General features: G+C 40.1%; 1 protein-coding gene across 7 annotated transcripts in view; it reads right to left on the bottom strand.

Moving 5' to 3' along the window:
- Positions 1 to 22,638, bottom strand: part of USP15 (ubiquitin specific peptidase 15) — a 144,513-nt gene that overhangs the window by 7,761 nt on the left and 114,114 nt on the right. For 6 of the 7 annotated variants that reach the window (XM_024205082.3, XM_024205083.3, XM_024205084.2 and 3 more), the window contains 10 exons: positions 21,430 to 21,603; positions 16,961 to 17,119; positions 15,985 to 16,209; positions 7,648 to 7,731; positions 7,448 to 7,542; positions 5,395 to 5,586; positions 4,031 to 4,146; positions 2,727 to 3,002; positions 2,260 to 2,330; positions 1,752 to 1,867 (listed from right to left, as the gene is read on the bottom strand). In XM_024205082.3, coding sequence (XP_024060850.1) covers positions 1,752 to 1,867; positions 2,260 to 2,330; positions 2,727 to 3,002; positions 4,031 to 4,146; positions 5,395 to 5,586; positions 7,448 to 7,542; positions 7,648 to 7,731; positions 15,985 to 16,209; positions 16,961 to 17,119; positions 21,430 to 21,603 — 1,508 coding nt within the window. Of the gene's footprint in view, positions 1 to 1,751; positions 1,884 to 2,259; positions 2,331 to 2,726; positions 3,003 to 4,030; positions 4,147 to 5,394; positions 5,587 to 7,447; positions 7,543 to 7,647; positions 7,732 to 15,984; positions 16,210 to 16,960; positions 17,120 to 21,429; positions 21,604 to 22,638 lie in introns of those variants that run through there. The other variant, XM_024205086.2, reaches the window with a different exon arrangement.

Here is a 22,638-nt window from a genome sequence, read left to right as displayed (position 1 = left end):
AAATCACTTTTGATTAGATGAAGAGGCAAAGAAACTTCAGTTATATTAAACAATCCATAATACATTAAGTAGAGCACAGCATGGAGATGGGCTCTAATCTGCTGCCACAGCAAAAACCTTTTCCATTTCTAGGTGTAACATTTCAGTGCGATTTTTTTCCTCGACTGCTACAAGATACTCTGAACCCTTTGCAGAGGTCAGTGTCCCATGACCTAAGATGCAAGATTAAGTGACTCCAAAATGGGATGGTCTTGGCTAAGGATATCTGATGATTAATCCAGGAGATTCATGTACCAGTACTTCATGAGACCTGCCCTGACATCACTGGCCAGTTTGTGTTTATGTGGAAGCACAAACAAAACACTAGAAGATCAGTCAAGACTATCCCAGCACTTAGATTCAGATAATGCAGCCCTGACTCCTTGTTGTCAGAGCAGGTCTGAAACTGGACTCAGAGATTTCTTTCAACTTTAAACCAGATGAAACTGAGGATCACAGCACCAAAAGCTTCTTTCCCCTCATTTTGGACTGCTTCAAATCCAATGAAAATCTATTCTTGTCCCTGCACGGATCCAGGACAAGTCCCGATCAAAGGACAGATCCCAGGGTCTGATGTGTAAGGCCGCCACTGTGAGAAAGTCCTAAAATAGAGAGTGCCTGTCCTCCTTAGTTTGAGCTGTAAAGGCCTTACATGCTGAGCAACAAACTGGAAAATAGCCTTACGTGCGGCAGGTCAGGCAGCAATTATGTATATTTGATTCCAGGAAGGTGGAGGGGCGTCAAATAGACTGCTTAAAAATGTTTTTTTCCCCCCTCTCGTCTGCGTCTTCTGAATTGGACAGGATGCCCTGGAACAGAGTCTGCCTGGGATTCAAACTGCACAATGATCTAGAAACTCTACCTGAACACAATCCAAACTACAACAACAAGCTAACAGGAGATTTTAGGTTAAAAAAAAATAAGGAAGGTTCTCTGGTTACAGAGTGAAGCTAGCTGCAGAAAGGAAGGAAGGAAGGAATTAGGTGGCCACCTGCAGAGCCTCTTGAACATCTGGTGCTGTGAAGAGGCTCTCATGAGGTTCCAATGGGCACCGCTTTCTAAAACATCCCCAAAGCTCATTGGTACTGAGGGAACATCTCACAATTGAGAATATTCAGATGTCCCCTTATAGAAGAACAGCAGTTTATAATATATACGTTGGTTTGAAAATTCAACAATACTACACAGCTGGCACATTTAAAAAGTCCAACTGGTCTGAAATATTCTACCAGTTGCAGAGACATCACTAGAACAAATAGAATCTCTCACGCTAATGAAATTTTTAAGTGAACAAAGCTTTTCATATATAAATATAAACACACAGTAAGTGTTTGTGTAGAAAAGATTTCATATATGACAAACTTTTCAATCTCAGCTAGAACCATACTCATTCTAATCACTTCACTACAAATCCGTACAGAAGTGGTTCGTAATGCAGACGAGCTCCCCTCCTATTCATGCTTGCATGGGCTGTATCCCTTCCCATATGCAATCATATAACATACCAGTAGCAGTTACAGCAATTGCTTACATAGTAAAGAAAATATTTAATGCATCTTTAGCTGTGTTTTCATGCAGTTTAGATGGAAATAAGGACTGCAAGAACAACATGACCAATCTGCAGCTCACCAGCAAGTGCTCCATGGACCACAGTTTGAAACACACTGTCTACAGAACTAGTTCAGCACATCAAGTTTCATTTTTGCTCTTACCATGGATCTTCAGCACCTAGTTTCTCCTTTGTTGTAAATAGTTCAATGCAATCTTTTAATTTCACAAAGGGCTTTTTTGGAGGTTTATATTCCACACTTTCATGTTTTTCAAAATCCTAAAGAGAAGTATTTCTTGAGTTAAGAGAACAAATGAAACAAAACTCATTTTAGTGATATCGTCTTACTATGAACAGTACCTACAAGCTCCTAAATATGGAAAACTACTCAGAATGTGTTCAAATGTAATTAAGTTTCACAACTTTTAGATTTATTTTTCAAAATTAGTAAGCCTCAGATCACCGAAATTGGTAGATATAAGGTTGTTTTTTTCTTAGGTTTCTTTTATGGTAAAGTATTTAGTTTATTACAAAATGCACTATATCTCTCTACTCTTCCTTTGAAATATTTCTAGAAATCTACACTTAACATAAATAGTGCATTAAACCATATATCTGCATGATAAAAGTTTAGTAATTGCTGAAAAAGGAGTGCAAAATAAATGGCTTACCTCTGCTGCATTATCATCAAAGTATCTTTTTTTCATTTCAGGATCCCAATCCAAAGCAAGAAAAGATCTTTCTAAGAAGGAAAACACATGTTTCCCTCAAAAATACATTATCTGAAAGTGTATGTTTAATTTGTACCGATTACTAATCAAAATAAACTAAAATAACTGTTGATACAAGTTTAAGAAAATCCAAAATTTGGTTTCATTAAAATGTGTGAAAGTTATGCATTTCTAAAAATCAACAGCTTGCAATGTCAAGCTGAACAATGTTTGTTGGCTCGAACAAGAGATGATACACATATTTTCCTGAAGACAGACTATAAGCACATAGATACATATATGTATGTACTGGGAAAAAAACACGAGTAGCCTACCAACAGAAGGTGCAGCTGTTCAAGGAAAGTGGTACCAGAAACACAAAAAGCATTGTGATCAAATTTAACCAAACCCATCCCCCAGTGACTTACCATCAAGCCTAGGTTGCCTATCATCAAATCTAATATGTCTGGTGTCATCTTTGATATAGTTGATGTCAGTACTGCCTAAATTGTTGAACTGGAATGTAAACAATCGTTTTTTGTGTCCCATGAGTAGTTGACCTTTGCAAGTTTCCTCAGTACACAATCCATTTTCAGAATCATTGTCTCCTCCAACTGAGTCTTCTGATTGGCTGTTTTCATTCTCTGAAGGAAGTTCCTGATCTTGGCTGGATTCGTCATCTTGTTCATCTGTCTCCATTTCACCTAACGAAATAGGACGTAGTTCAACAAATCTGACAATGCATTCCATTTAGGCAGCATTTTAAGGTGCCACATTTTTCCTCTTACTATAAAATTTTGAATTGTTATTGAAACTAGGAGAACCAGCAAGATCTAGACTGAACGGTAAGATGTTTGTTACACTCCACAGGACTTGTGGCTTTTTGATTTTCTGGTAAGTACCTCATATGGTCTCCTTCCACATATACCAGAGTTGAAGACAGTTTCTTACAAATTGGAAAGGACCCATCCTCACTCTACACACAACTTTACATATGTACCGCTGCCATTTTCAATTTCACTTTAATGTTTCCCCATTCAGCCAGTGTTCTCACACACTCCTCTTTTCACTTTCCTCATGCTTTCAGCACATACACTGGAATGTTCAACTAAAATCTCTCTAGATATTTATGACAAAGAAATATTTTCTTCTTTCGAGCCCAGATGTCTGTGAACATGCTAAGAGTCCAACCAGCAAAAGGAAACCTGATACCACATTTTTAAGAGTTTAACTCCTAGCTAACAGGTCACTGCCACTCTAATTCTGATAAGTTCCATGCAATTACTGTCTGTTGAACAAATTGCCTTAAAAGTTAATAGAAGAAAAATAACAGTCCTGCTGAGTTTAGTAAATTTGAAGCCTGAAGTAGCTACACCACTCAAAAGGAAGTTCAAATATCAAGGCTTTTAAGCCTCAAAATTGCCAATTTTAAAACAAATTTGGGGGCTAGTCTGGTGGTCTAGTAGCAATGCGTTATCCTGACACCCAGGGAGTCAAATCTTGCTAAATGAGAACTGGAACTGCTGCAATGAACACTCTTCGCATCAGTTTTTAACACTGCCTTTAGCTTAAGCTTGCCTGCAGCGACACAGACTTAATGTGGTGGCTTTGAGGGGGGTGGTTAGAATAAAGAGGAAAAAGGGAGAATTACAGTAATTGCGGCACAGTCATTAAAGTATGAATCTTACACTGAATGCAAAATATTAAGCAAATGTAACTATTCAAGCCTTACTTGGGGATCCTTCTTCATGTATTCCATTTGGGCCATTACCATTGATACCATGGTCCTTACAGCAGTGTAGGGATCCTTCAGTGTCTTCACTTTCAGTACATGTTTTCACATATCGGCTAAAATAAACAATTGAAAATAATGAGCATTTGTATACCACTGGGTTTTGTTTAAGATGTGTATTTGCTTGTAAAGTATAAGAGAACCGAAAATACAGTAGGTAGTGTAAATGCTCTTACAATGTACAGTATTCCTGCAATGAGTCACAGTTACACTAAATGAATAAAGTTAACTCATATCAATTGCTGCAACAAACTGTTTCTGAAGCACATTTCTTCTTGCTTTTTCTATAGTTATTTTTTTGTGTGTGACCTCCTTTGCTCTATATTAGTTTCTGTTTTATTTAGTATCCCAACCATATTGTCTATATAACTGGTCAGATAAAGAAAAATTTTGTACACCTTGTACAAGTACTATGAGGACATGTCTACAAGAGAAAGTTATACCAGTACAAAGGTAAGGTGTGCATTTAAACTGATATAATTATACCTGAAGAAGAGTTTTGTATAAGCTCAAAAGCTTGTCTCTCTCACTAACAGAAGTTGGTCCAATAAAAGATATTACCTCATCCACCTACCGGTATAACTTCCTGTGTGGAGGTCCCTTTTCCAGAATGAGGGCACGTCGGCGGGTAGCGATTGATCTATCGGGGATCGATTTATCGCGTCTAGTGTAGACGCGATAAAATCGATCCCCGATCGCTCTGCCATCGACTCTGGAACTCCACCGCAGCGAGAGGCGGAAGCGGAGTTGATGGGGGAGCGGCAGCGGTCGACTCACCGCCGTCCTCACAGCCAGGTAAGTCGACCTAAGATACGCAACTTCAGCTACGCTATTCGCGTAGCTGAAGTTAAGTATCTTAAGTCGATTCCCCCCCCGTAGTGTAGATCTAGCCTAAGAGTCTCCACGGGGACAGCTATACCAGGATAGCTATTCTGGTTTAACAGGTGAAACTTTCCCATGTAGACAAGCCCTAACTGACATGATTAAATGCCCCCTCCCCTCACAAACAAACCCAAAACCAAAAAAACCTCTTCCCTCCCAAATATAACCACCCTCCTTCAAACATGACACCAGTTTTGGATGATGTAAATGCCATCAAAAATCAAACTAAAACCAAGTCTAGTTTGGCTCTCAAGAGGTTAAAAACTTGAGTAAAAATATAGTCTTATTTTACAGAAAATAAATATAACTGCCTGTGAAAATCTAATCACAGTTCCCTAACAATGCATATAAAAAGCAATCATCTACAGAACCTGATTATTACTGTTATTTACATTGAATTTTTTTTCAAGTAATATTCTTACCACATTCTCAACAGCAGAAGGTTATACAGTTTATCTTCAGTATTGTTTCTAGGCACTGTTATAAGAAAAGGTTGACCAAACAGCGAAGAACCACTATGGTGGCTGTAACTGGTGTGTCTATACTTTTCCCTTAAACAAACAGGAATTATGACTTGCTCTGTATCCTCTGTTCTGTTGATAGCGATTTCAAATCTTAAAAAATAGAAAAGCAGGTGAGACAGAGGTCATTTAGAAGAATCTGATAGAAAACCAAGACTTCTGTTTATTGCATGTTTCTTCTATGCTATTAATTTATTTACCTGAAACTAAACCCAACTCACACAAATTTATACTTAATATTAGGGCTGTCAAGCAATTAAAAAATTAATCGTGATTAATCATGCAATTAAACAATTAAAACAATAATAGAATATCATTTATTTAAATATTTTTGGACGTTTTCTACATTTTCAAATATACTAATTAAATTACAACACAATACAAAGTGCACAGGGCTCACTTTATACTTATTTTTATTACAAATATTTGCACTGTGTAAAACAAAAGAAATAGTACTTTTCAGTTCACCCAATACAAATACTGTAGTGGAATCTCTATCATGAAAGTTGAACTTGCAAATGTAGAATTATGTACAAAAAAAATTGCATTCAAAAATAAAACAATGGAAAACGTTAAAGCCTATGAGTCTGCTCAATCCTACCTCTTGTTCAGCCAATTGCTAAGACAAACAAGTTTGTTTACATTTGCAGGAGATAATGCTGCCCACTTCTTGTTTACAATGTCACCTGAAAGTGAGAACAGATATTCACATGGCAATTTTGTAGCTGGCATTGCAAGGTATTTACCTGCCAGATATGCTAAACATTCATATGCCCCTTCATGCTTCGGCCACCATTCCAGAGCACGTGTCCATGCTGATGATGGGTTTTGCTCGATAACAATCCAAAGCAGCGTGGACCGATGCATGTTCATTTTCATCATATGAGTCAGATGCTACCAGCAGAAGGTTGATTTTCTGTTTTGGTGGTTCGGGTTCTGTAGTTTCCATATCGGACATATGAATGTTGCTCTTTTAACTCTTCTGAAAGCAAGCTCCACACCCTGTCCCTCTCAGATTTTGGAAGGCACTTCAGATTCGAAACCTTGGGTTGAGTGCTGTAGCTATCTTTAGAAATCTCACATTGGTACCTTCTTTGCATTTTGTCAAATCTGCAGTGAAGTGTTCTTAAAATGAACGTGTGCTGGGTCATCATCCGAGACTGCTACAACATGAAATATATGGCAGAATGCAGGTAAAATAGAGTAGGAGACATACAATTCTCCCCCAAGGAGTTCAGTCACAAATGTAATTAATGTATTTTTTTCTAACGAGCATCATCAGCATGGAAGCATGTCCTCTGGAATGGTGGCCAAAGCATGAATTGGCATATGAATGCTTAGCATATCTGGCACGTAAATATCTTGCCGGCTACAAAATCACCACACAAACGCCTGTTCTCACTTTCAGCTGACGTAAATAAGAAGTGGGCAGCATTATCTCCTGTAAATGTAAACAAACTTGTTTGTCTTAGCGATTGGCTGAATAAGAAGTAGAACTGAGTGGAGGCTCTAAAGGCTCTAAAAGGCTCTAAAGTTTTACATTGTTTTGTTTTGGAGTGCAGTTATGTAACAAAAAATATCTATCTTTGTAAACTGCACTTTCACAATAGAGAGATTGCACTACAATCTCTACAGAAATACTATTTCTTTTGTTTATCGTTTGTACAGTGCAAATATTTGTAATAAAAATAATATAAAGTGAGCACTGTACACTTTGTATTCTGTGTTGTAATTGAAATCAATATATTTGAAAAGGTAGAAAAACATTAAAAATATTTAGTAAATTTCAATTCTATTGTTTAACAGTGCGATTAAAACTGCGATTAATCGTGATTAATTTTTTAATCATGATTAATTTTTTTGAGTTAATCTCATGAGTTAGCTGGAATTAATTGACGTCCCTATTTAATATGAAAGTACTTCCTGACAAGAAAAAGAGAATATTTGAACTTACACATAGATGTCATCGCGTTCCATAATACTACTCAAATTTTCATCCATAGCAAATATTCTGTGGAACCTATGATTGTATATATCAGTAACTATCATCTAAAAGGAAATAAAAAATTAAGTCACTCTCTTAAATTGGTTTAAAAACAATGAAAATATTTAACATTGGGCTATGTATAAATGATTACCTCAGCAATGTCTTACCTTATCTGCAGCAACACCAGACAATGTTGACAGTGCTGTGCAAAGGTCCAGTATATTTCCAATTTTCGGAACAACTACTTTGTACTAAAAAACAAAATGTGATAATTTCTCACTCTTAAAGGACTGAAGCCACCTGAGAAAAGCTGTCATATGTCCACAGTTTGTGTACACCCTTAATGTGTGTCTTTAAATTCTTATTTAGATTCTCAGTGTGCATGGAATTTACAACCTACCATGTAACATATTTACTCATTACATTTATTTGTTAGTACAAATACATTTTGGACATCCACAGTTTTAATTGTCTAAAAGTGAACATACTGAATATTACATATAATATTCTACAATGTGCTATTTCACGTGAGGCCACTTCTACTTTTCCATACAAAAAACCAACCATGCAATGTATTTATCCACAGGGTAATAATTTTCAGAAACACTTATACCCCATTTTCAAAAGTGACTTAGGCCTGGTCTATTCTACAAAGTTAGGTCAAAGTAATCCGCCTTGCCTTGACGTATTTATGCATGAGTCTACACTCAAATTTGTCTCTGGCAAACATAAGCAGCCTGTTATGGTGACACAGTTGAACCACCTCCCCAAATGACTTTGAGCCATAGTCATAAGAACAACCATACTGGCTCAGACCAAAGGTCCATGTAGCCCAGTATCCTGTCTTCCGACAGTGGCCAATGCCAGGTGTCCAAGAGGGAATGAACAGAACAGGTAATCATCAAGTGATCCATTCCCTGTCGCCTATTCCCATTTTCTGGCAAACCGAGGCTAGGGACGCCATTAACGTTTAGTCGATCTACTAAGGTCAATACAGTGTAAGTGCAGACACCGCATGACTTATGTCAACTCTAACAGTTCTCCAGCAGCTGTTCAATAAAGCTTTTCCCTGCAACAGTGACTGGTCACAATTGTGAATTCCACTGCCCCGGAATTGTCACAGACCAGAAAACAACCCTCTTTAAAACTCCTGTGTATTTCTGAAATGCCTTTTCCTCACTGCCCACTTTGGCAAGCACACCTAGCAGCTCTCCCTTGTGTGCAGCTGTCTAACCGACCACATCAGCTCTATGTACTAGACGTGCTCCTGCCTAGAGATATAGGAGATATTGGATCTCCTGTGCCTGTGGGGAGAAGAAGCTGTGCATGCACAGCTACAGACCAGTCATACGAATGTGGACATCGACAAGCAGATTGCACAGGGGTTGCAGGAGAAGGGGTACAAAAGGGATCAGTAACAGTGCTGCATGAAAACAAAGGAACTGTGACAGGCATACAAAGCCAAGGAGGCTAGCAATCAATCTGGTGCTGAGAGACAGACTTGATGCTTTTACAAAATGCTGCATGACACTCACCACAGCACCCCACAGACACTGTGGACACCTAGGAGGAGTCTGGACAGAGACCCTTGCAGTAGACAGGGGGATGGGAACCCAGTGAGGGGGTGAGGGTGTCCAGCTATGCCACAAGCCAGGACCTATTCAAGACTCCACCACAGCCTAGACAGTCCCAACAGCTATGCATGGGTGAGCCCGATGAAGGGGAAGGAATCTTGTTTAAGTGCGTGCATGCGTTTTTCCTTACAATGTTTAAATGTAAAGAGGTGCCCAGCCCAACTCTTAAGTTAATAGGACACAGGTATCGATTTTTCGTTGTTTTACTTGTACGAGAAACAGTAGCGGTGCAATGAACAGAAATAGTGTTATCTGCTTTTCATATCCCGGTAGGGTAAGGTTGGGGGGACATACAGAGCAATTTTGTTTATATACACAGGAATGTCCCTTGTATCCTCCTGAGAGAGCCTGATGAAACTTTCATGGAGATATGCAGCAATCCTCCCCTGAAGGTTTCTAGAGATGGCAGCATTATTTCTTCTTCTGCAATAGGCCATTCACCCACACAAGTCCACAATGACTTCGGCAGACACCACTACAGTAAACAGGCTAGTGGCATACAGGTCCGGCAGCTTTGGGATGCCAGCCGCAGCTGTGCTCTCTGTGCCTTTGTTATCCTCAGAAGTGACATATCAGCGAAAATCACCACTGCCTTTTGAAAAAAGTGCCTGTACTCAGTGCCATTGACCTGTACTTGTATCCATGGCAACAGGGGCCAACATTTCATTTTTTCATGCAACAACAAATCTTATTTCCCTCTTGCTCCATTCCCCGACTCCGGCTCCCGTGGGCCCTTCTCATCATGGTGGGGGCTAGAGAGCAGTGTTAAGAAGAGTCGAGCCAAAGCTGAAGTGCGAACAAGCATGTCTTATTAAAATTTTTATAGGAATAAGGGAAGGGAGTTTTGAAACATATCTTTCTGTTGTGACTGTAAATAGAATGATTCATCTGTCTGGTTTATCTGTAGCTGCTGCTGTTGTGGTCTTGAACAGTGCACCTTCCACAGCTACGGAACGCATGACCCTGATGACGAGGAGAAAGAAGAGGACCAGGGAGAACATAAGAACGGACGTACTGCGTCAGACCAAAGGTCCATCTAGCCCAGTATCCGGTCTTCCGACAGTGGCCAATGCCAGGTGTTTCAGAGGGAATGAGCAGAATAGGTAACCATCAAGTGATCCATCTGCTGTCGACCATTCCCAGCTTCAGGCAAACAGAAGCTAGGGACACAATCGCTGCCCATCCTGGCTAATAACTATTGATGGACCTATCCTCCATGAATTTATCTAGTTCTTTTTTGAACCCTGTTATAGTCTTGGCCTTCGTAACATCCTCTGGCAAAAAGTTCCACAGGTTGATTGTGCATTGTGTGAAAAAATACTTATTTTTGTTTGTTTTAAACCTGCTGCCTATTAATCTCATTTGGTGACCCCAAGTTCTTGTATTATGAGAGAGTAAATAACACTTATTTACTTTCTCCACACCCATCACGATTTTATAGATCTCTATCATACCCCCCCCAGTTGTCTTTTCCAAGCTGAAAAGTCCCAGTCTTATTAATCTCTCCTCATACGAAAGCTGTTCCATCCCCCTAATCATTTTTGTTGTCCTATTCTGAACTTTTTCCAATTCTAGTATATCTTTTTGAGATAGGGCGACCACATCTGCACGCAGCATTCAAGATGTGGGTGTACCATGGATTTATGTAGGGCAATATGATATTTTGTTGTATTATCCCTTTCTTAATGATTCCCAATATTCTGTTAGCTTTATTGACTTGCCACTCCATATTGAGTGGATGTTTTCAGAGAACTATCAACATTAACTCCAAGATCTCTTTCTTGAGTGGTAACAGCTAATTTAGACGCTATTTTATATGTATAGTTGGGATTATGTTTTCCGAAGTGCGTTACTTCGCATTTATCAACATCGAATTTCATCTGCCATTTTGTTGCTCAGTCACCCAGTTTTGTGAGATCCCTTTGTAACTCTTCGCAGTCTGCTTTGGACTTAACTATCTTGAGTAGCTTTGTATCATCTGCAGATTTTGCCACCTCACTGTTCTCAGTACAGACCCCTAGGGGACACCACTATTTACCTTTCTCTATTCTGAGAACTGACTTTTTATTCCTACCCTTTGTTTCCTTTCTTTTACCCAGTTAACGATCCGTGAGAGGACCTTCCCTCTTATCCCATGACAGCTTACTTTGCTTAGGAGCCTTTGATGAGGGACCTTGTCAAAGGCTTTCTGAAAATCTAAGTACATTATATCCACTGGATTACTCTTGTCCTCATGCTTGTGGACACCCTCAAAGAATTCTAGTAGATTCATGTTCAGTGAGCTTCTGCAAGCGAGTGCTGCACTGGACCATGAACAAAGGGCCTGGGGAGTCAATATAGCAGACAGCATGGAGGATAAAAGAGCAGACAAGAGAAAGGGCCAGGAGTCCCAGCAGAAAAAAGAGAGGGAGATGCACAAGGATATAATGGGTCTTTTTTGTCACCAAATACAAATGCTGTATACTCTTGTTGACCTACAGGTTCAACAATCATGGACTTGCCACCCCCTTTGCAGTCAGTGGAGAACTCCATTTTAGCACTTTCCTATACTCTCCAACATTCCACATGGCATCAGGGGCCACATCTGTACTCATACCACTCAATGGAAGAGGACGGTAAGGACAACCACAGGTCCACATACATTGATTTATGAGAGCCACACTTGGTGTTATGTGTAACCAAAATGGACTGAAATGGACAGGAATGTTTTCTGCCTTTCTAATTTTAAAGTTCTGTTAATTTATGCTAGAAGTTTGTATTATACTGTCTTTTTATTATTTGCACATTTTTTGCACTGTTTTTGCCATGTAGTAGATTTGTTTTTTGAAAATAACTCATCTTTATTAAATTCACAACACATACTGAAGAATACAAAGCAGAACTCAAAGCACCCACTACTTGTAATTGTACATGACCACAGAACTCAGATTCAGTTTAACACACAATGTTATTATTATTAAATGTACAGCAAGCACTGCATAATTTATATGTTTAGCAAAAAACAGTGTAATATTTATAAATGTACAACTCACACTACAAAATTCCTAACAGCCCTCAGAAACCTCAGGGCCAGAGCACAACCCAGCACAGCACCTTACTGTGGCTGACCATTGAAGAAGTCTTCCAAGGTCTCCCTCAACTGCATATCTCCATGTTGAGCTCTTGTAATGGCTCTTGTGTCTGGCTGTTGAAACTCAGAAGGCAGCCACTCAAGCGCCACCTTGGCAGCAACTTTTCCACCGTTGACTCACAGATATTTCCCAAGACACAACAGGCAGCTATAACCATTGGGATATATTTCTGACTTGGATCCAATCTTGTGAGTAGATACCACCAGCATCCTTTCAATCTAAAAGCACATTCAATCGTCATTCTGCATCTGGTGAGCTGGTAGTTGCATCTTTCCTTGATGCTGTCAAGAAGCCATCCACTGGCCACCATGAGCCAGAGGAGCAAGGCGTACACCTGATTTGTATTTCTGTATCACCAATGGCAACCTGCCAGTTGGGAAAGAATGTCTTTGCTTGCAGCTTTCTGAACGGTCCTATGTTCTTAAAGATGCGAGAATCATGCACCTTTCCATATCAGCACACACTGATGGCAGTGAAGTGTCCCCAGTAATCCACCAAGGCGTGCATAACCACAGAAAAGAAGCCCTTTCTACTGATGTACTCTGTGGCAAGGAGGTCTGGTGCCAAAATAGGGATGTGTGCACCGTATATCACCTCATTGCAGTTTGGGAACACCACTGCTACAAATCCATCCACTATTTCCTACACATTGTAGAATCACAGACCTGCATAGTAGAATATGATTACTGGCCCTAAACACTTGCATGGCAATGGCCCCCATTTGGGATTTTCCAACTCCAAAAAGACTTCTCACTCACTGGTAGCACAAGCTTCCACAGTGTGATTACCACTCACTTCTCCACTGTCAGTGCAGCTCTCATTCTGGTGTCCCTGCAATGGAGGACTGGGGACAGCTCAGCACACAGATCCCAGAATGTGACGTTTTGCATCCAAAACTTCTGCAGCCACTGCTCACCATCTCAAGGCTACATTACGATCCCATCAGTCAATGTTCACTTCTCAGGTCCAGAAGCAGTGCTCCACCATCTGCTGCTGCTCCCTGAGCACCACCAATAATCTTAAATTTTTTTTTTGCTATATTCCTCAGCAATCTGTCCTCCCAGAAATTGTCATGTCTCCTGTTGTTGCAGTTCTTCCTGAGAGTCTGCAAATACTGGAGGAGTGTGCCTCCTGTATTTGCGATATTCATGACAATAGTGCACAGCTATGTGGGTTCATGCTTCTGTCAGAGATGGCAGAGAGCAAAAAGTGCCGTGTGGGTTTGTGGGATTTAAAAAAAATTGCATGAAAATTATGGGATACGGATGGCATTACGGGATGGAGAAAGTTGAATGATGGAAACTTGACCCATAGCTCCCGCTCAACCCTGGCATCAGGGCCGGCTCCAGGCACCAACTTCTCAAGCAGGTGCTTGGGGCGGCCGCTCTGGAGAGGGGCGGCAGGTCCAGGTATTCGGCGGCAATTTGGCAGACGGTCCCTCACTCCGCCTGGGAGCGAAGGACCTCCCGCCGAATTGCCGCCGCAGATCGTGATCGCGGCTTTTTTTAGATTGCGACGGCGGCTTTTTTTTTTTGGGGGGGGGGGGGTGGTTTTGGCTGCTTGGGGCGGCCAAAACCCTGGAGCCGGCCCTGCCTGGCATGATTCATTTCTACCCCACAATGCATTGCAAACATTTCCCAATAGGTATTGCACTGGACAGTAGAGCAGAGCACACTGGGATACCTACCGGAAGCACACCACACTTTGCATCAACACAAGCACTCTTGGTGAACATGCACAGCGCCAATTCAAGCAGGCAAGTACACACATGCCTAAACAATATACTATCTGCGGTGACTGTATGCTGACAGAATTTGCATTGACCGAACAAAGTTTGTAGTGTAGACATGGCCTCAGACACTTAGCTAAAATACCACTGAAGGTCAGTGGGACTGACACTCCTAACTCTTTTTGGAAAATGGAACTGAGGGACTTGAAAATTTTGCTAACTGTTCATTTCTTTTTCTTTGCTTTCCAAGATATTTGTCTGGATTTTTTTTTTTTTTTTTAATTCCATTAAGGAAAAAGAAGTCAAGTCAAGCATGGTCACATGGTGTTACCAACTATTATAAAAACTGAAGTTAGACATTCTAGATACTACTCAGGAAAATCTGGTAGGAACAAGCAGGTGAAACTTTTCTTTAACTATGGTAAGAACTCCAAAGATGATCTATTATTTTTAATTCTAGGCAATCTCTCTCACTGTAGGCTTGCCAGTGCTTTTTCAAAGACTAAAATGCAACTTTTTAACTTGCCAAATGGATTGCTGTTTTGTGTGAAGACAGACACTATTTTGCAGCACTTTCACCCTGGGGAAGTGATTGAACTCTGGGTTCCTGCATGGAGATTCAGAACACTGATCAGATGACCAAAATAAAGATTTAACATTAAGCTCTTCAGGATTAATTGTGTCCAGAAACATATCTGTCTGTGCACGCATACAGTCTGTCCCAAGAGAATGTCAGACAGACACTTCTTAGCACTTATGTGCAAAGAAACGCAAGAGTAATTAGAAATAGACAATTATCTCATGAGTTAATTTCCAAATTAAAAAAAATGTCATGTCGAACCATGAGGGCTCAACCTGTCTATTCAGCTTCTCCTGAAAGTCACACTATTACCTTAACCTCAACTCAACTCCTGCTTTTTCCTCCCTCTCTGTTACTCAGTCATGTAACTGCTATCTTCGACTCCTCTTTCCCTTGACCCATCCAACCAGATTATGTTCAAACCTGACATTTCCCCCTCCACAAGCCAACCTCCTTTCTGCTCCTGCAGCCGAAACTCTCATCAGGTTCTTGTCTCCCACCTCACTTACTATACTTGTCTCCTTTCTGGCCTCCTTAACATGCACATTGTTCCCTTCAGTCCAAAAAACATTGCTGCTAAAGTAACTCAGTTCTGGCCTTGTCACTCTCCTCTCCCATCTTCCACTGTTCCCTCTCCTCTATTACACCAAGTTCAAGTATTCAAGGGCTTTCACAACTCAGCCCCTTCCTACTTAACCCCCCTTACATATCTCCTACAATCTCTTCCACCAACTACAGTCTGTGAATCTCAATGTCTGCTTCTCCCACAATAGTCTATATGCTTTGTTCCAAGTCACTCCTTTCACATGTAATTCGCTCTTCAATTGGCCCAAAAGACCACCCTTTCCACATTCAAATATTTTCTGAAGATCCTTCAGTAATGACTACAAAATATTTGTTGACTAATAATGGAAAGTTGAGGACAACTGGGCATAGTTTACATATTTAATAAAAATCTGTATCAAGATCTCACTTTACTAGTGCGTTGTACTCCACCAAACTTTTGATGTTTGTCATTTTAGACTTGGGGCAGGGTCTGTGCATTTCTTTATGTTTGCATAGCAAGTAGCTTATTTTGACAATATTGGAAACAAACTAACAATAAGAAGAAGAAGAAGAAGAAGAAGAAGAAGAAGAAGAAAGAGCACAGCCTGGATTTAAAAGGTTAGGGAAAATTTATTATAATATAGTAGTAAAATAAATGATCAATATCTTCCTTGAAATTGAGTAGAGTTAAAGTAAAATGTGTCTTTTACAAAGTTTCCTCATTAATAAGTAACATAGAGATGAAAGTCAAAAAACCGTACCATCCTGACAAATTTAATTTGTCAGATTTATTGTCTGTTCTGTCAAGTATTAAAAATATGAACACAAAAAAAAGATTTTAAACACCACAGACAATGTTTTACGTAAACAAAAATATTTCTTACCTGCATAGGTTTAGTAAGTGGATCCATTCTAACTAAATAAACTTCCAAAGTGCGATCTTTTTTCATGGGTAATGGAAGTGTCAAGTAACAAAAGGGATCAAAGGTTACAGAAATCTTAGCGCATTCAGGACAAACAAGGGTGGATTTAAAAAGACCATGAAATATATCTACAATGATGGAATCATTTCTTTTTAAATGGTTCTCCCAGGCTTCTTCAGCAACCACCTACAATTAAAACAGAACTTGGGTTATAGCAAAAAACACTAACGAAATGCATGTTATATATTACTGATACAAGTAGTTAATATGAGACTCTCCATTACATGGGTTAAATGTACAAAAAAAGTCTGACCCCAAGGACTGCACAAGGGTTCACAAAAGCAATGACACCTCAATTGTTAAGGGATTGTGTGAGTTAAACACTTGTTAGGATAGAGACTAAGAAATCAGCTCCAATGGATGTTTGATTTATTTGGCTAAGTAATTGGACAAAAAGGAAGTTTAAGACAAAAATCCCCATCTGAAGTAGCCCAGCGTTAGTGAGTGTGTATAATGATGCTCTGTAGACAAGCAACTTAGAGCTGTGGAGTTTCCCCAATTAGGGGTATAGATGAGAGAGGCAGGACACAGGAACTAACAAGTATGCTGAAAGTAGGAGATTGCAAGACCAAGTGCAAGACCAGGGGTCCAAAATGCAGCTGATTTTCTTGGTGTGTTGGAATTACTTGTGTATAGCCTTGATGCTGTTTTTGCTATCTCTTTTAAAAGGAAACAGGAATTGTGTACGTGTAAATAAATGAGACTAGAAAATATCTCGAGTCTTTGTATCACTAAATTCTCTTCCACTGAAAAGATGACCCACAAAGCAGCCCCCAAAGATGTTAATGCTTGACAAAGGGGCAACAATATCTTACAACATACTGTAGCATTAAGTAATGAACTAAAATACAAAGAAAACCAATACTAAGAACATTACCTTGTCCGGCCTTCCATCTGCATCCTTTAATTGAATATAAGGCTTTTTCCTAATCCGATTCAAATCCTCATGTAAACCATCTAAGAGAAAAGCTAGAAGTTCTTGACAGTCTTGTTGCTGATATCCAGAAAACTGAGGTGCAAATCGTCCCACTTGTGTCTAGAGAGCACATATGAGAATTTTCAGTTTGGGAAATGTAATGTTTGATTTTGTGTAAACTAACAAATAGCAAGGGGCTACCAGCATGTCACAATACTTAGAAATCAATGATTGCATCTGGTACCTTGTGTTTTCAGGAATGGCTGCCACTCAGGCGCCATAGCAAGGAATATTACATAGCTGAACATGCTTGCACAGGAGCTATGGGAGGAGCTCTTGGAGAGGAAGAATGTTTTTGTGGTTAAAAACACTGGACTGGTACTCAGGAGGTCTGGGTTCTATTCCCAGCTATACTACAGATTACTCCTTGGACTAGTCACTTACCATCTCTGTGACTCAGTATCCCCATTTGCAAAGGGGTGCATTGTAAGGATAAATTCTTAAATGTTTGTGAGACATTCAGATACCATATGGAAAGTGCCGTAGTAGTAAACACTATAATGACAAAATAGGAGTACAGGCTGCTATGTTAGTACAAGAGAAGCAGACTAAAGCTTGTCAAACCAGTTGAATGAGGAAGAAGGGTCAATCAGGATATTTTTTTCAGAAATGATTTGGGGCTGGCAAACAATGGCAGATCAATTACTGCTAATGAGGGAGCCTGGAGCCACAGTGACACCCCAAAAGTAGGAAAGTGGTGGTATGGCCAGCAAAGGGGCATATCCAGGAGGGAAAGAGGAAGTAGAGATGATGCAATGATTCAGCTCCTCCTCCCCATAGCCTCTACAGGCAGGGCACTAATGGAGCTCTAGCCACAGTTTAATGCTGCCCTCCCTGGGTAAACATTATTTGCTTTCTGGGTGGTGAAATGGCCCCAGGGTGCAATGACCTACTACTGCTGACGAAAGCTATCACCAGTAGGGGGTTAATCTAGTGCAGTAAAAGTGAAAGAAAAAAAAAAAACCACCTCTTCCAATCCCCCACAAATGTAAACGATAGAATAGAAAAAAAAGACTATAATTGACAGACATATGCAAGAGACAAAACACTGTTAGAAGAGAATTATAAGGTAAAAATATTAATGAAAGGAAAAAAGCATGGAAGCAGAAAAATATATGGTAGAGAAGTAACTGATCAGAAGACAATGAAAACTGATAACTAAAAACATTAGCATGCTTATTAAAAATAACCAAAAGCTAACAAAGATTGGGATATAAAAATACAATATCAAATTAAAGAAAGAGGAAATTATAGCACTGTAACATGAATCAGTGGTGTCCTATTTAAAATACTATGTACAGTCCACATTACTTTTTAAAGAGAAGCATAATACAGGAAATATATCGTACATGGTCTTAAGTTTCTAAATTATTCAAATAGCATAGAGAAAAAGTCTTATTCGTGTAAAAGAGCCCAGGAAATTTACATAAAATTCTGACTAGATTATAGAAAAAACATCTTGAGACCATGTTAAAGTCAAGATCAAACAGCCCCAAAATTAATCAAGGGAAAGATGTAGCACTACAGAAATGATGCTAGAACTAACATATTTTGAATTAAAATATATATAATGAATTCAAAGCACAGCAAAAAGAATAACTAGGGGCTTTTTTTGTTTTTTTGCTTAAGAAATTAATTAGTTGACTGAAAAATTATGATGTATACAGAGATATTGTAGCTGTGTTGGTCCCAGGATATTAGAGAGACAAGGTGGGTCAGATGATATTGGAACAACTTATGTTGGTGAGAGGGAGAATTTTCAAAAGCTTGTCTCTCTCACCAACAGAAGTTGGTCCAATAAAAGATATTACCTCACCTACCTTGCTGCTCTAAATTGTTAAGAGGAAGTCAACTGAATGGACTGCTAGCTCACTGTTTCAAAACTCAATTTTAAAAATTATTTGTAGGGCTGTCAAGCAATTAAAAAAAGTATCTCTATTAATCTCATTGTTAAATAATAATAGAATACCATTTATTTAAATATTTTTGGATGTTTTCTACATTTTCAAATATATTATTTCAATTACAACACAGAATACAAAGTGTACAGTGCTCACTTAATATTTATTTTTTATTACAAATGTTTGCACTGTAAAAAAAACAAAAGAAACAGTATTTCACCTAATACAGGGGTGGGCAAACTACGGCCCGCAGGCTGGATCCGGCCTATCAGGGCTTTGGATCCAGCCTGCGGGATTGCCACCCCTGTGGTGCTGCGGGGCTAAGGCAGGCTCCCTGCCGGAAGCAGCTGGCACCACGGCCCTGCGGCGGGGGGGGGGGGGGGGGGGGGGCGCAGAGGCTCTGTGCGCTGCCCTCACCTGCAGGCACCGCCCTCCCGCAGCTCCCACTGGCTGGGACTGGGTATCCACGAGCCTGCCTTAGCCCCGCTGCGCACAGCTGCCACCTCGGAGCTGCTCAAGGTAAGCGCCACCAGCCTGGAGCGTGCACCCTGAATCCTTCTTGCACCCCAACCCCATGCCCTGAGCCCCCTGCCGCACCTCTCCTACACCGAGCACCTGCTGCATTCCTCTTGCACCTCAACCTCCTGTCCTGAGCCCCCTCCCGCACTCCGCACCCCTCCCTGCACCCCAACCCCCTGCCCTGAGTCCCCCCCACACTCCTTACCCCAACCCCCGCTGAGCCCCCTCCCGCACTCCTTACCCCAACCCCCTGCTCTGATCCCCCTTGTACACCCTGCACCCCTCCTATGCCCCAACCCCTTGCCCTGAGCCCCTTCCTGCACACCACACTTCCTCCTGCAGCCCAACGCCCTGCCCCAGCCCTACATTCATGGTCCTGCATGCAATTTCCCCACCCAGATGTGGCCCTTGGGCCAAAAATTCAAGTACTGTTATGCAATCTCTTTATCATGAAAGTTGAACTTACAAACGTAGAATTATGTACCAAAAAAAGTGCATTCAAAAACAAAACAATGTAATGTTTTACAGCCTGCAAGTCCATTCAGTCCTATTTCTTGTTCAGCCAATCGCTCAGACAAACAAGTTTGTTTACATGTGCAGGAAATAATGCTGCCCACTTCTTGTTTACAATGTCACCTTAAAGTGAGAACAGGTGTTCGCATGGCACTGTTGTAGCCGGCGTCGCAAGATATTTACGTGCCACATGCGCTAAAGATTCATATGTCCCTTCATGCTTCAACCACCATTCCAGAGCACGTGTCCATGCTGATCACGAGTTCTGCTCGATAACTATCCAAAGCAGTGCCGACCGATGCAGGTTCATTTTCATTATCTGAGTCAGATGCCACCAGCAGAAGGTTGATTTTCTTTTTTGGTGGTTTGGGTTCTGTAGTTTCTGCATCAGAGTGTTGCTCTTTTAAGACTTCTGAAAGCATGCTCTACACCTCGTCCCTCTCAGATTTTGGAAGGCACTTCAGATTCTTAAACCTGGGCCAAGTGCTGTAGCTATCTTTAGAAATCTCACATTGGTACCTTCTTTGCATATTGTCAAATTTGCAATGAAAGTGTTCTTAAAATGAACATGTGCTGGGTCATGATCTGAGACTGCTATAACGTGAAATATATGGCAGAATGCGGATAAAACAGAGCAGGGGACATACAATTATCCCACAAGGAGTTCAGTCACAAATTTATTTAACACATTATTTTTTTAATGAGCACCATCAGCATGGAAGCCTGTCCTCTGGAACGGTGGCCGAAACATGAAGGGGCATACGAATGTTTAGCATATCTGGCATGTAAATACTTTGAAATGCTGTCTACAAAAGTGCCATGGAAAAGCCTGTTCTCACTTTCTGGTGACATTGTAAATAAGAAGAGGGCAGCATTATGTCCTGTAAATGTGAACAAACCTGTCTGTCTTAGCAATAGGCTGAACAATTAGGAGGACTGAGTGGACTTGTGGGCTCTGAAGTTCTACATTGTTTTGTTTTTGAGTGCAGTTATGTAACAAAAAAAAAATCTACATTTATAAGCTGCACTTTCATGACAAAAAGACTGCACTACAATACTTGTATGAGGTGAATTGAAAAATACTATTTCTTTTGTTTATCATTTTTATAGTGCAAATATTTGTAATCCAAAATAATGTACACTTTGATTTCAATTACAACACAGAATACAATATATATGAAAATGTAGAAAAACATCCAAAATATTTAATACATTTCAACTAGTATTCTATTGTTTAACAGTGTGATTAAAACTGCGATTAATCGCAATTAATTTTTTTAATCGTGATTAATTTTTTTGAGTTAATTGTGTGAGTTAACTGTGATTAATCAACAGCTTTAATTATTTGTTATATGTATTATAAGTTTCATATACTTCAGCTGCGAAAACAAATTCACTGTATACATTCAAACAAATTATAATTTAAGTAATACCAACCTTAAATGCTCTTGGTGTGACGTAGCTGTATTTTCCTGACCACATTTGCTTGATGAGCTCTGCATAAGCTTTTGCGATTTCACCTCGCATTCCTAAAGGATTGTCAAAATTTAGCTCGTCCTGATATTTGTCATTTAGGAAGTATTCTGTTAGTGGAGGGGTGTTGCTCAGACACTGTGAATGGAAATATTAAATACTTAAAATAAAAAGAAGGGTGATTTTAATTAGCTCTGCAAAAAATGCTCAATCTTTGTTCAAGTAGCCATTTTTCTGTAAGTCAAATATAATAAATATTTGCCTGTTAATAAATGAACTATAATACCTGCAGGAAAGAAATTACAACATTCTGTAGAAGCAGTAATTATGATAGGTATTGCAGCCATATGCAGTGTATTTGGGGGATCACGTTGTATTACATTTATGAATATTTTATGTATCATTGTGGGTGAGAGATTGTATGCAAATCCAAGGTGGGAGAGATAGCACAGCTCCCCTAGGAAGTAACAACAGTGGGGAGAGATTACGAAAGTCCCTGAGATTGTTAGCAGCTCCAGAGAAGTACTTCCCTCTAGAGTGGTTTGCATATATTGGGGTTAGGACAGTCCCAGAAGAAAGGCAAAGGTACAAAGGAAGAACTTGGCATATAACAGTTGAGTTTAAAGTATCAGGGGCTAGCTGTGTTAGTCTGTATCCACAAAAACAACAGGGAGTCCAGTGGCACCTTAAAGGCTAACAGATTTATTTGGGCATAAGCTTCCATGGGTAAAAAACCCACTTCTTCAGATTATGCCCAAATCCATCTGTTAGTCTTTGAGTTGAGTTTAAAGAGACTCAGGGCATTCTTTCCAACTGACATGAACTTTTGCCCAAGGGGGGAGCCAGGCCAAGCCCTTGCTGAAGGGTTGGAAGCTTAACTTGCCAAAGCCTTGGGCAATTTCTGGTATGTTTAGTGTGAGTGTAAGTCCTTTTATTTATTTATTTTCTATATGCTTTATGGCCTGAATAGATGTACTCTGCTGTGAAAGAGCTGTGTGGTAACTTACAACTGTTGGCATACACTGTTCACAGCCCTTGGAGAGAGAGCAGAGTTTAGGTGCTGTCTGTAGTCAAACTGGCTTGCTGGGGATATCAAAAGTGAACTGCAGGGGACTGTGACCTAAAATCCTTGTCTGGAGAGAGAAAGGACAGAGATTCCTGTCCAGGGAGATG

This window comes from Terrapene carolina, unplaced genomic scaffold (assembly GCF_002925995.2).
Source record: "Terrapene carolina triunguis isolate 2854851 unplaced genomic scaffold, T_m_triunguis-2.0 Scaffold68, whole genome shotgun sequence".
NCBI lineage: Eukaryota > Metazoa > Chordata > Testudines > Emydidae > Terrapene > Terrapene triunguis.
This window is presented reverse-complemented; position numbering and strand designations above follow the sequence as displayed.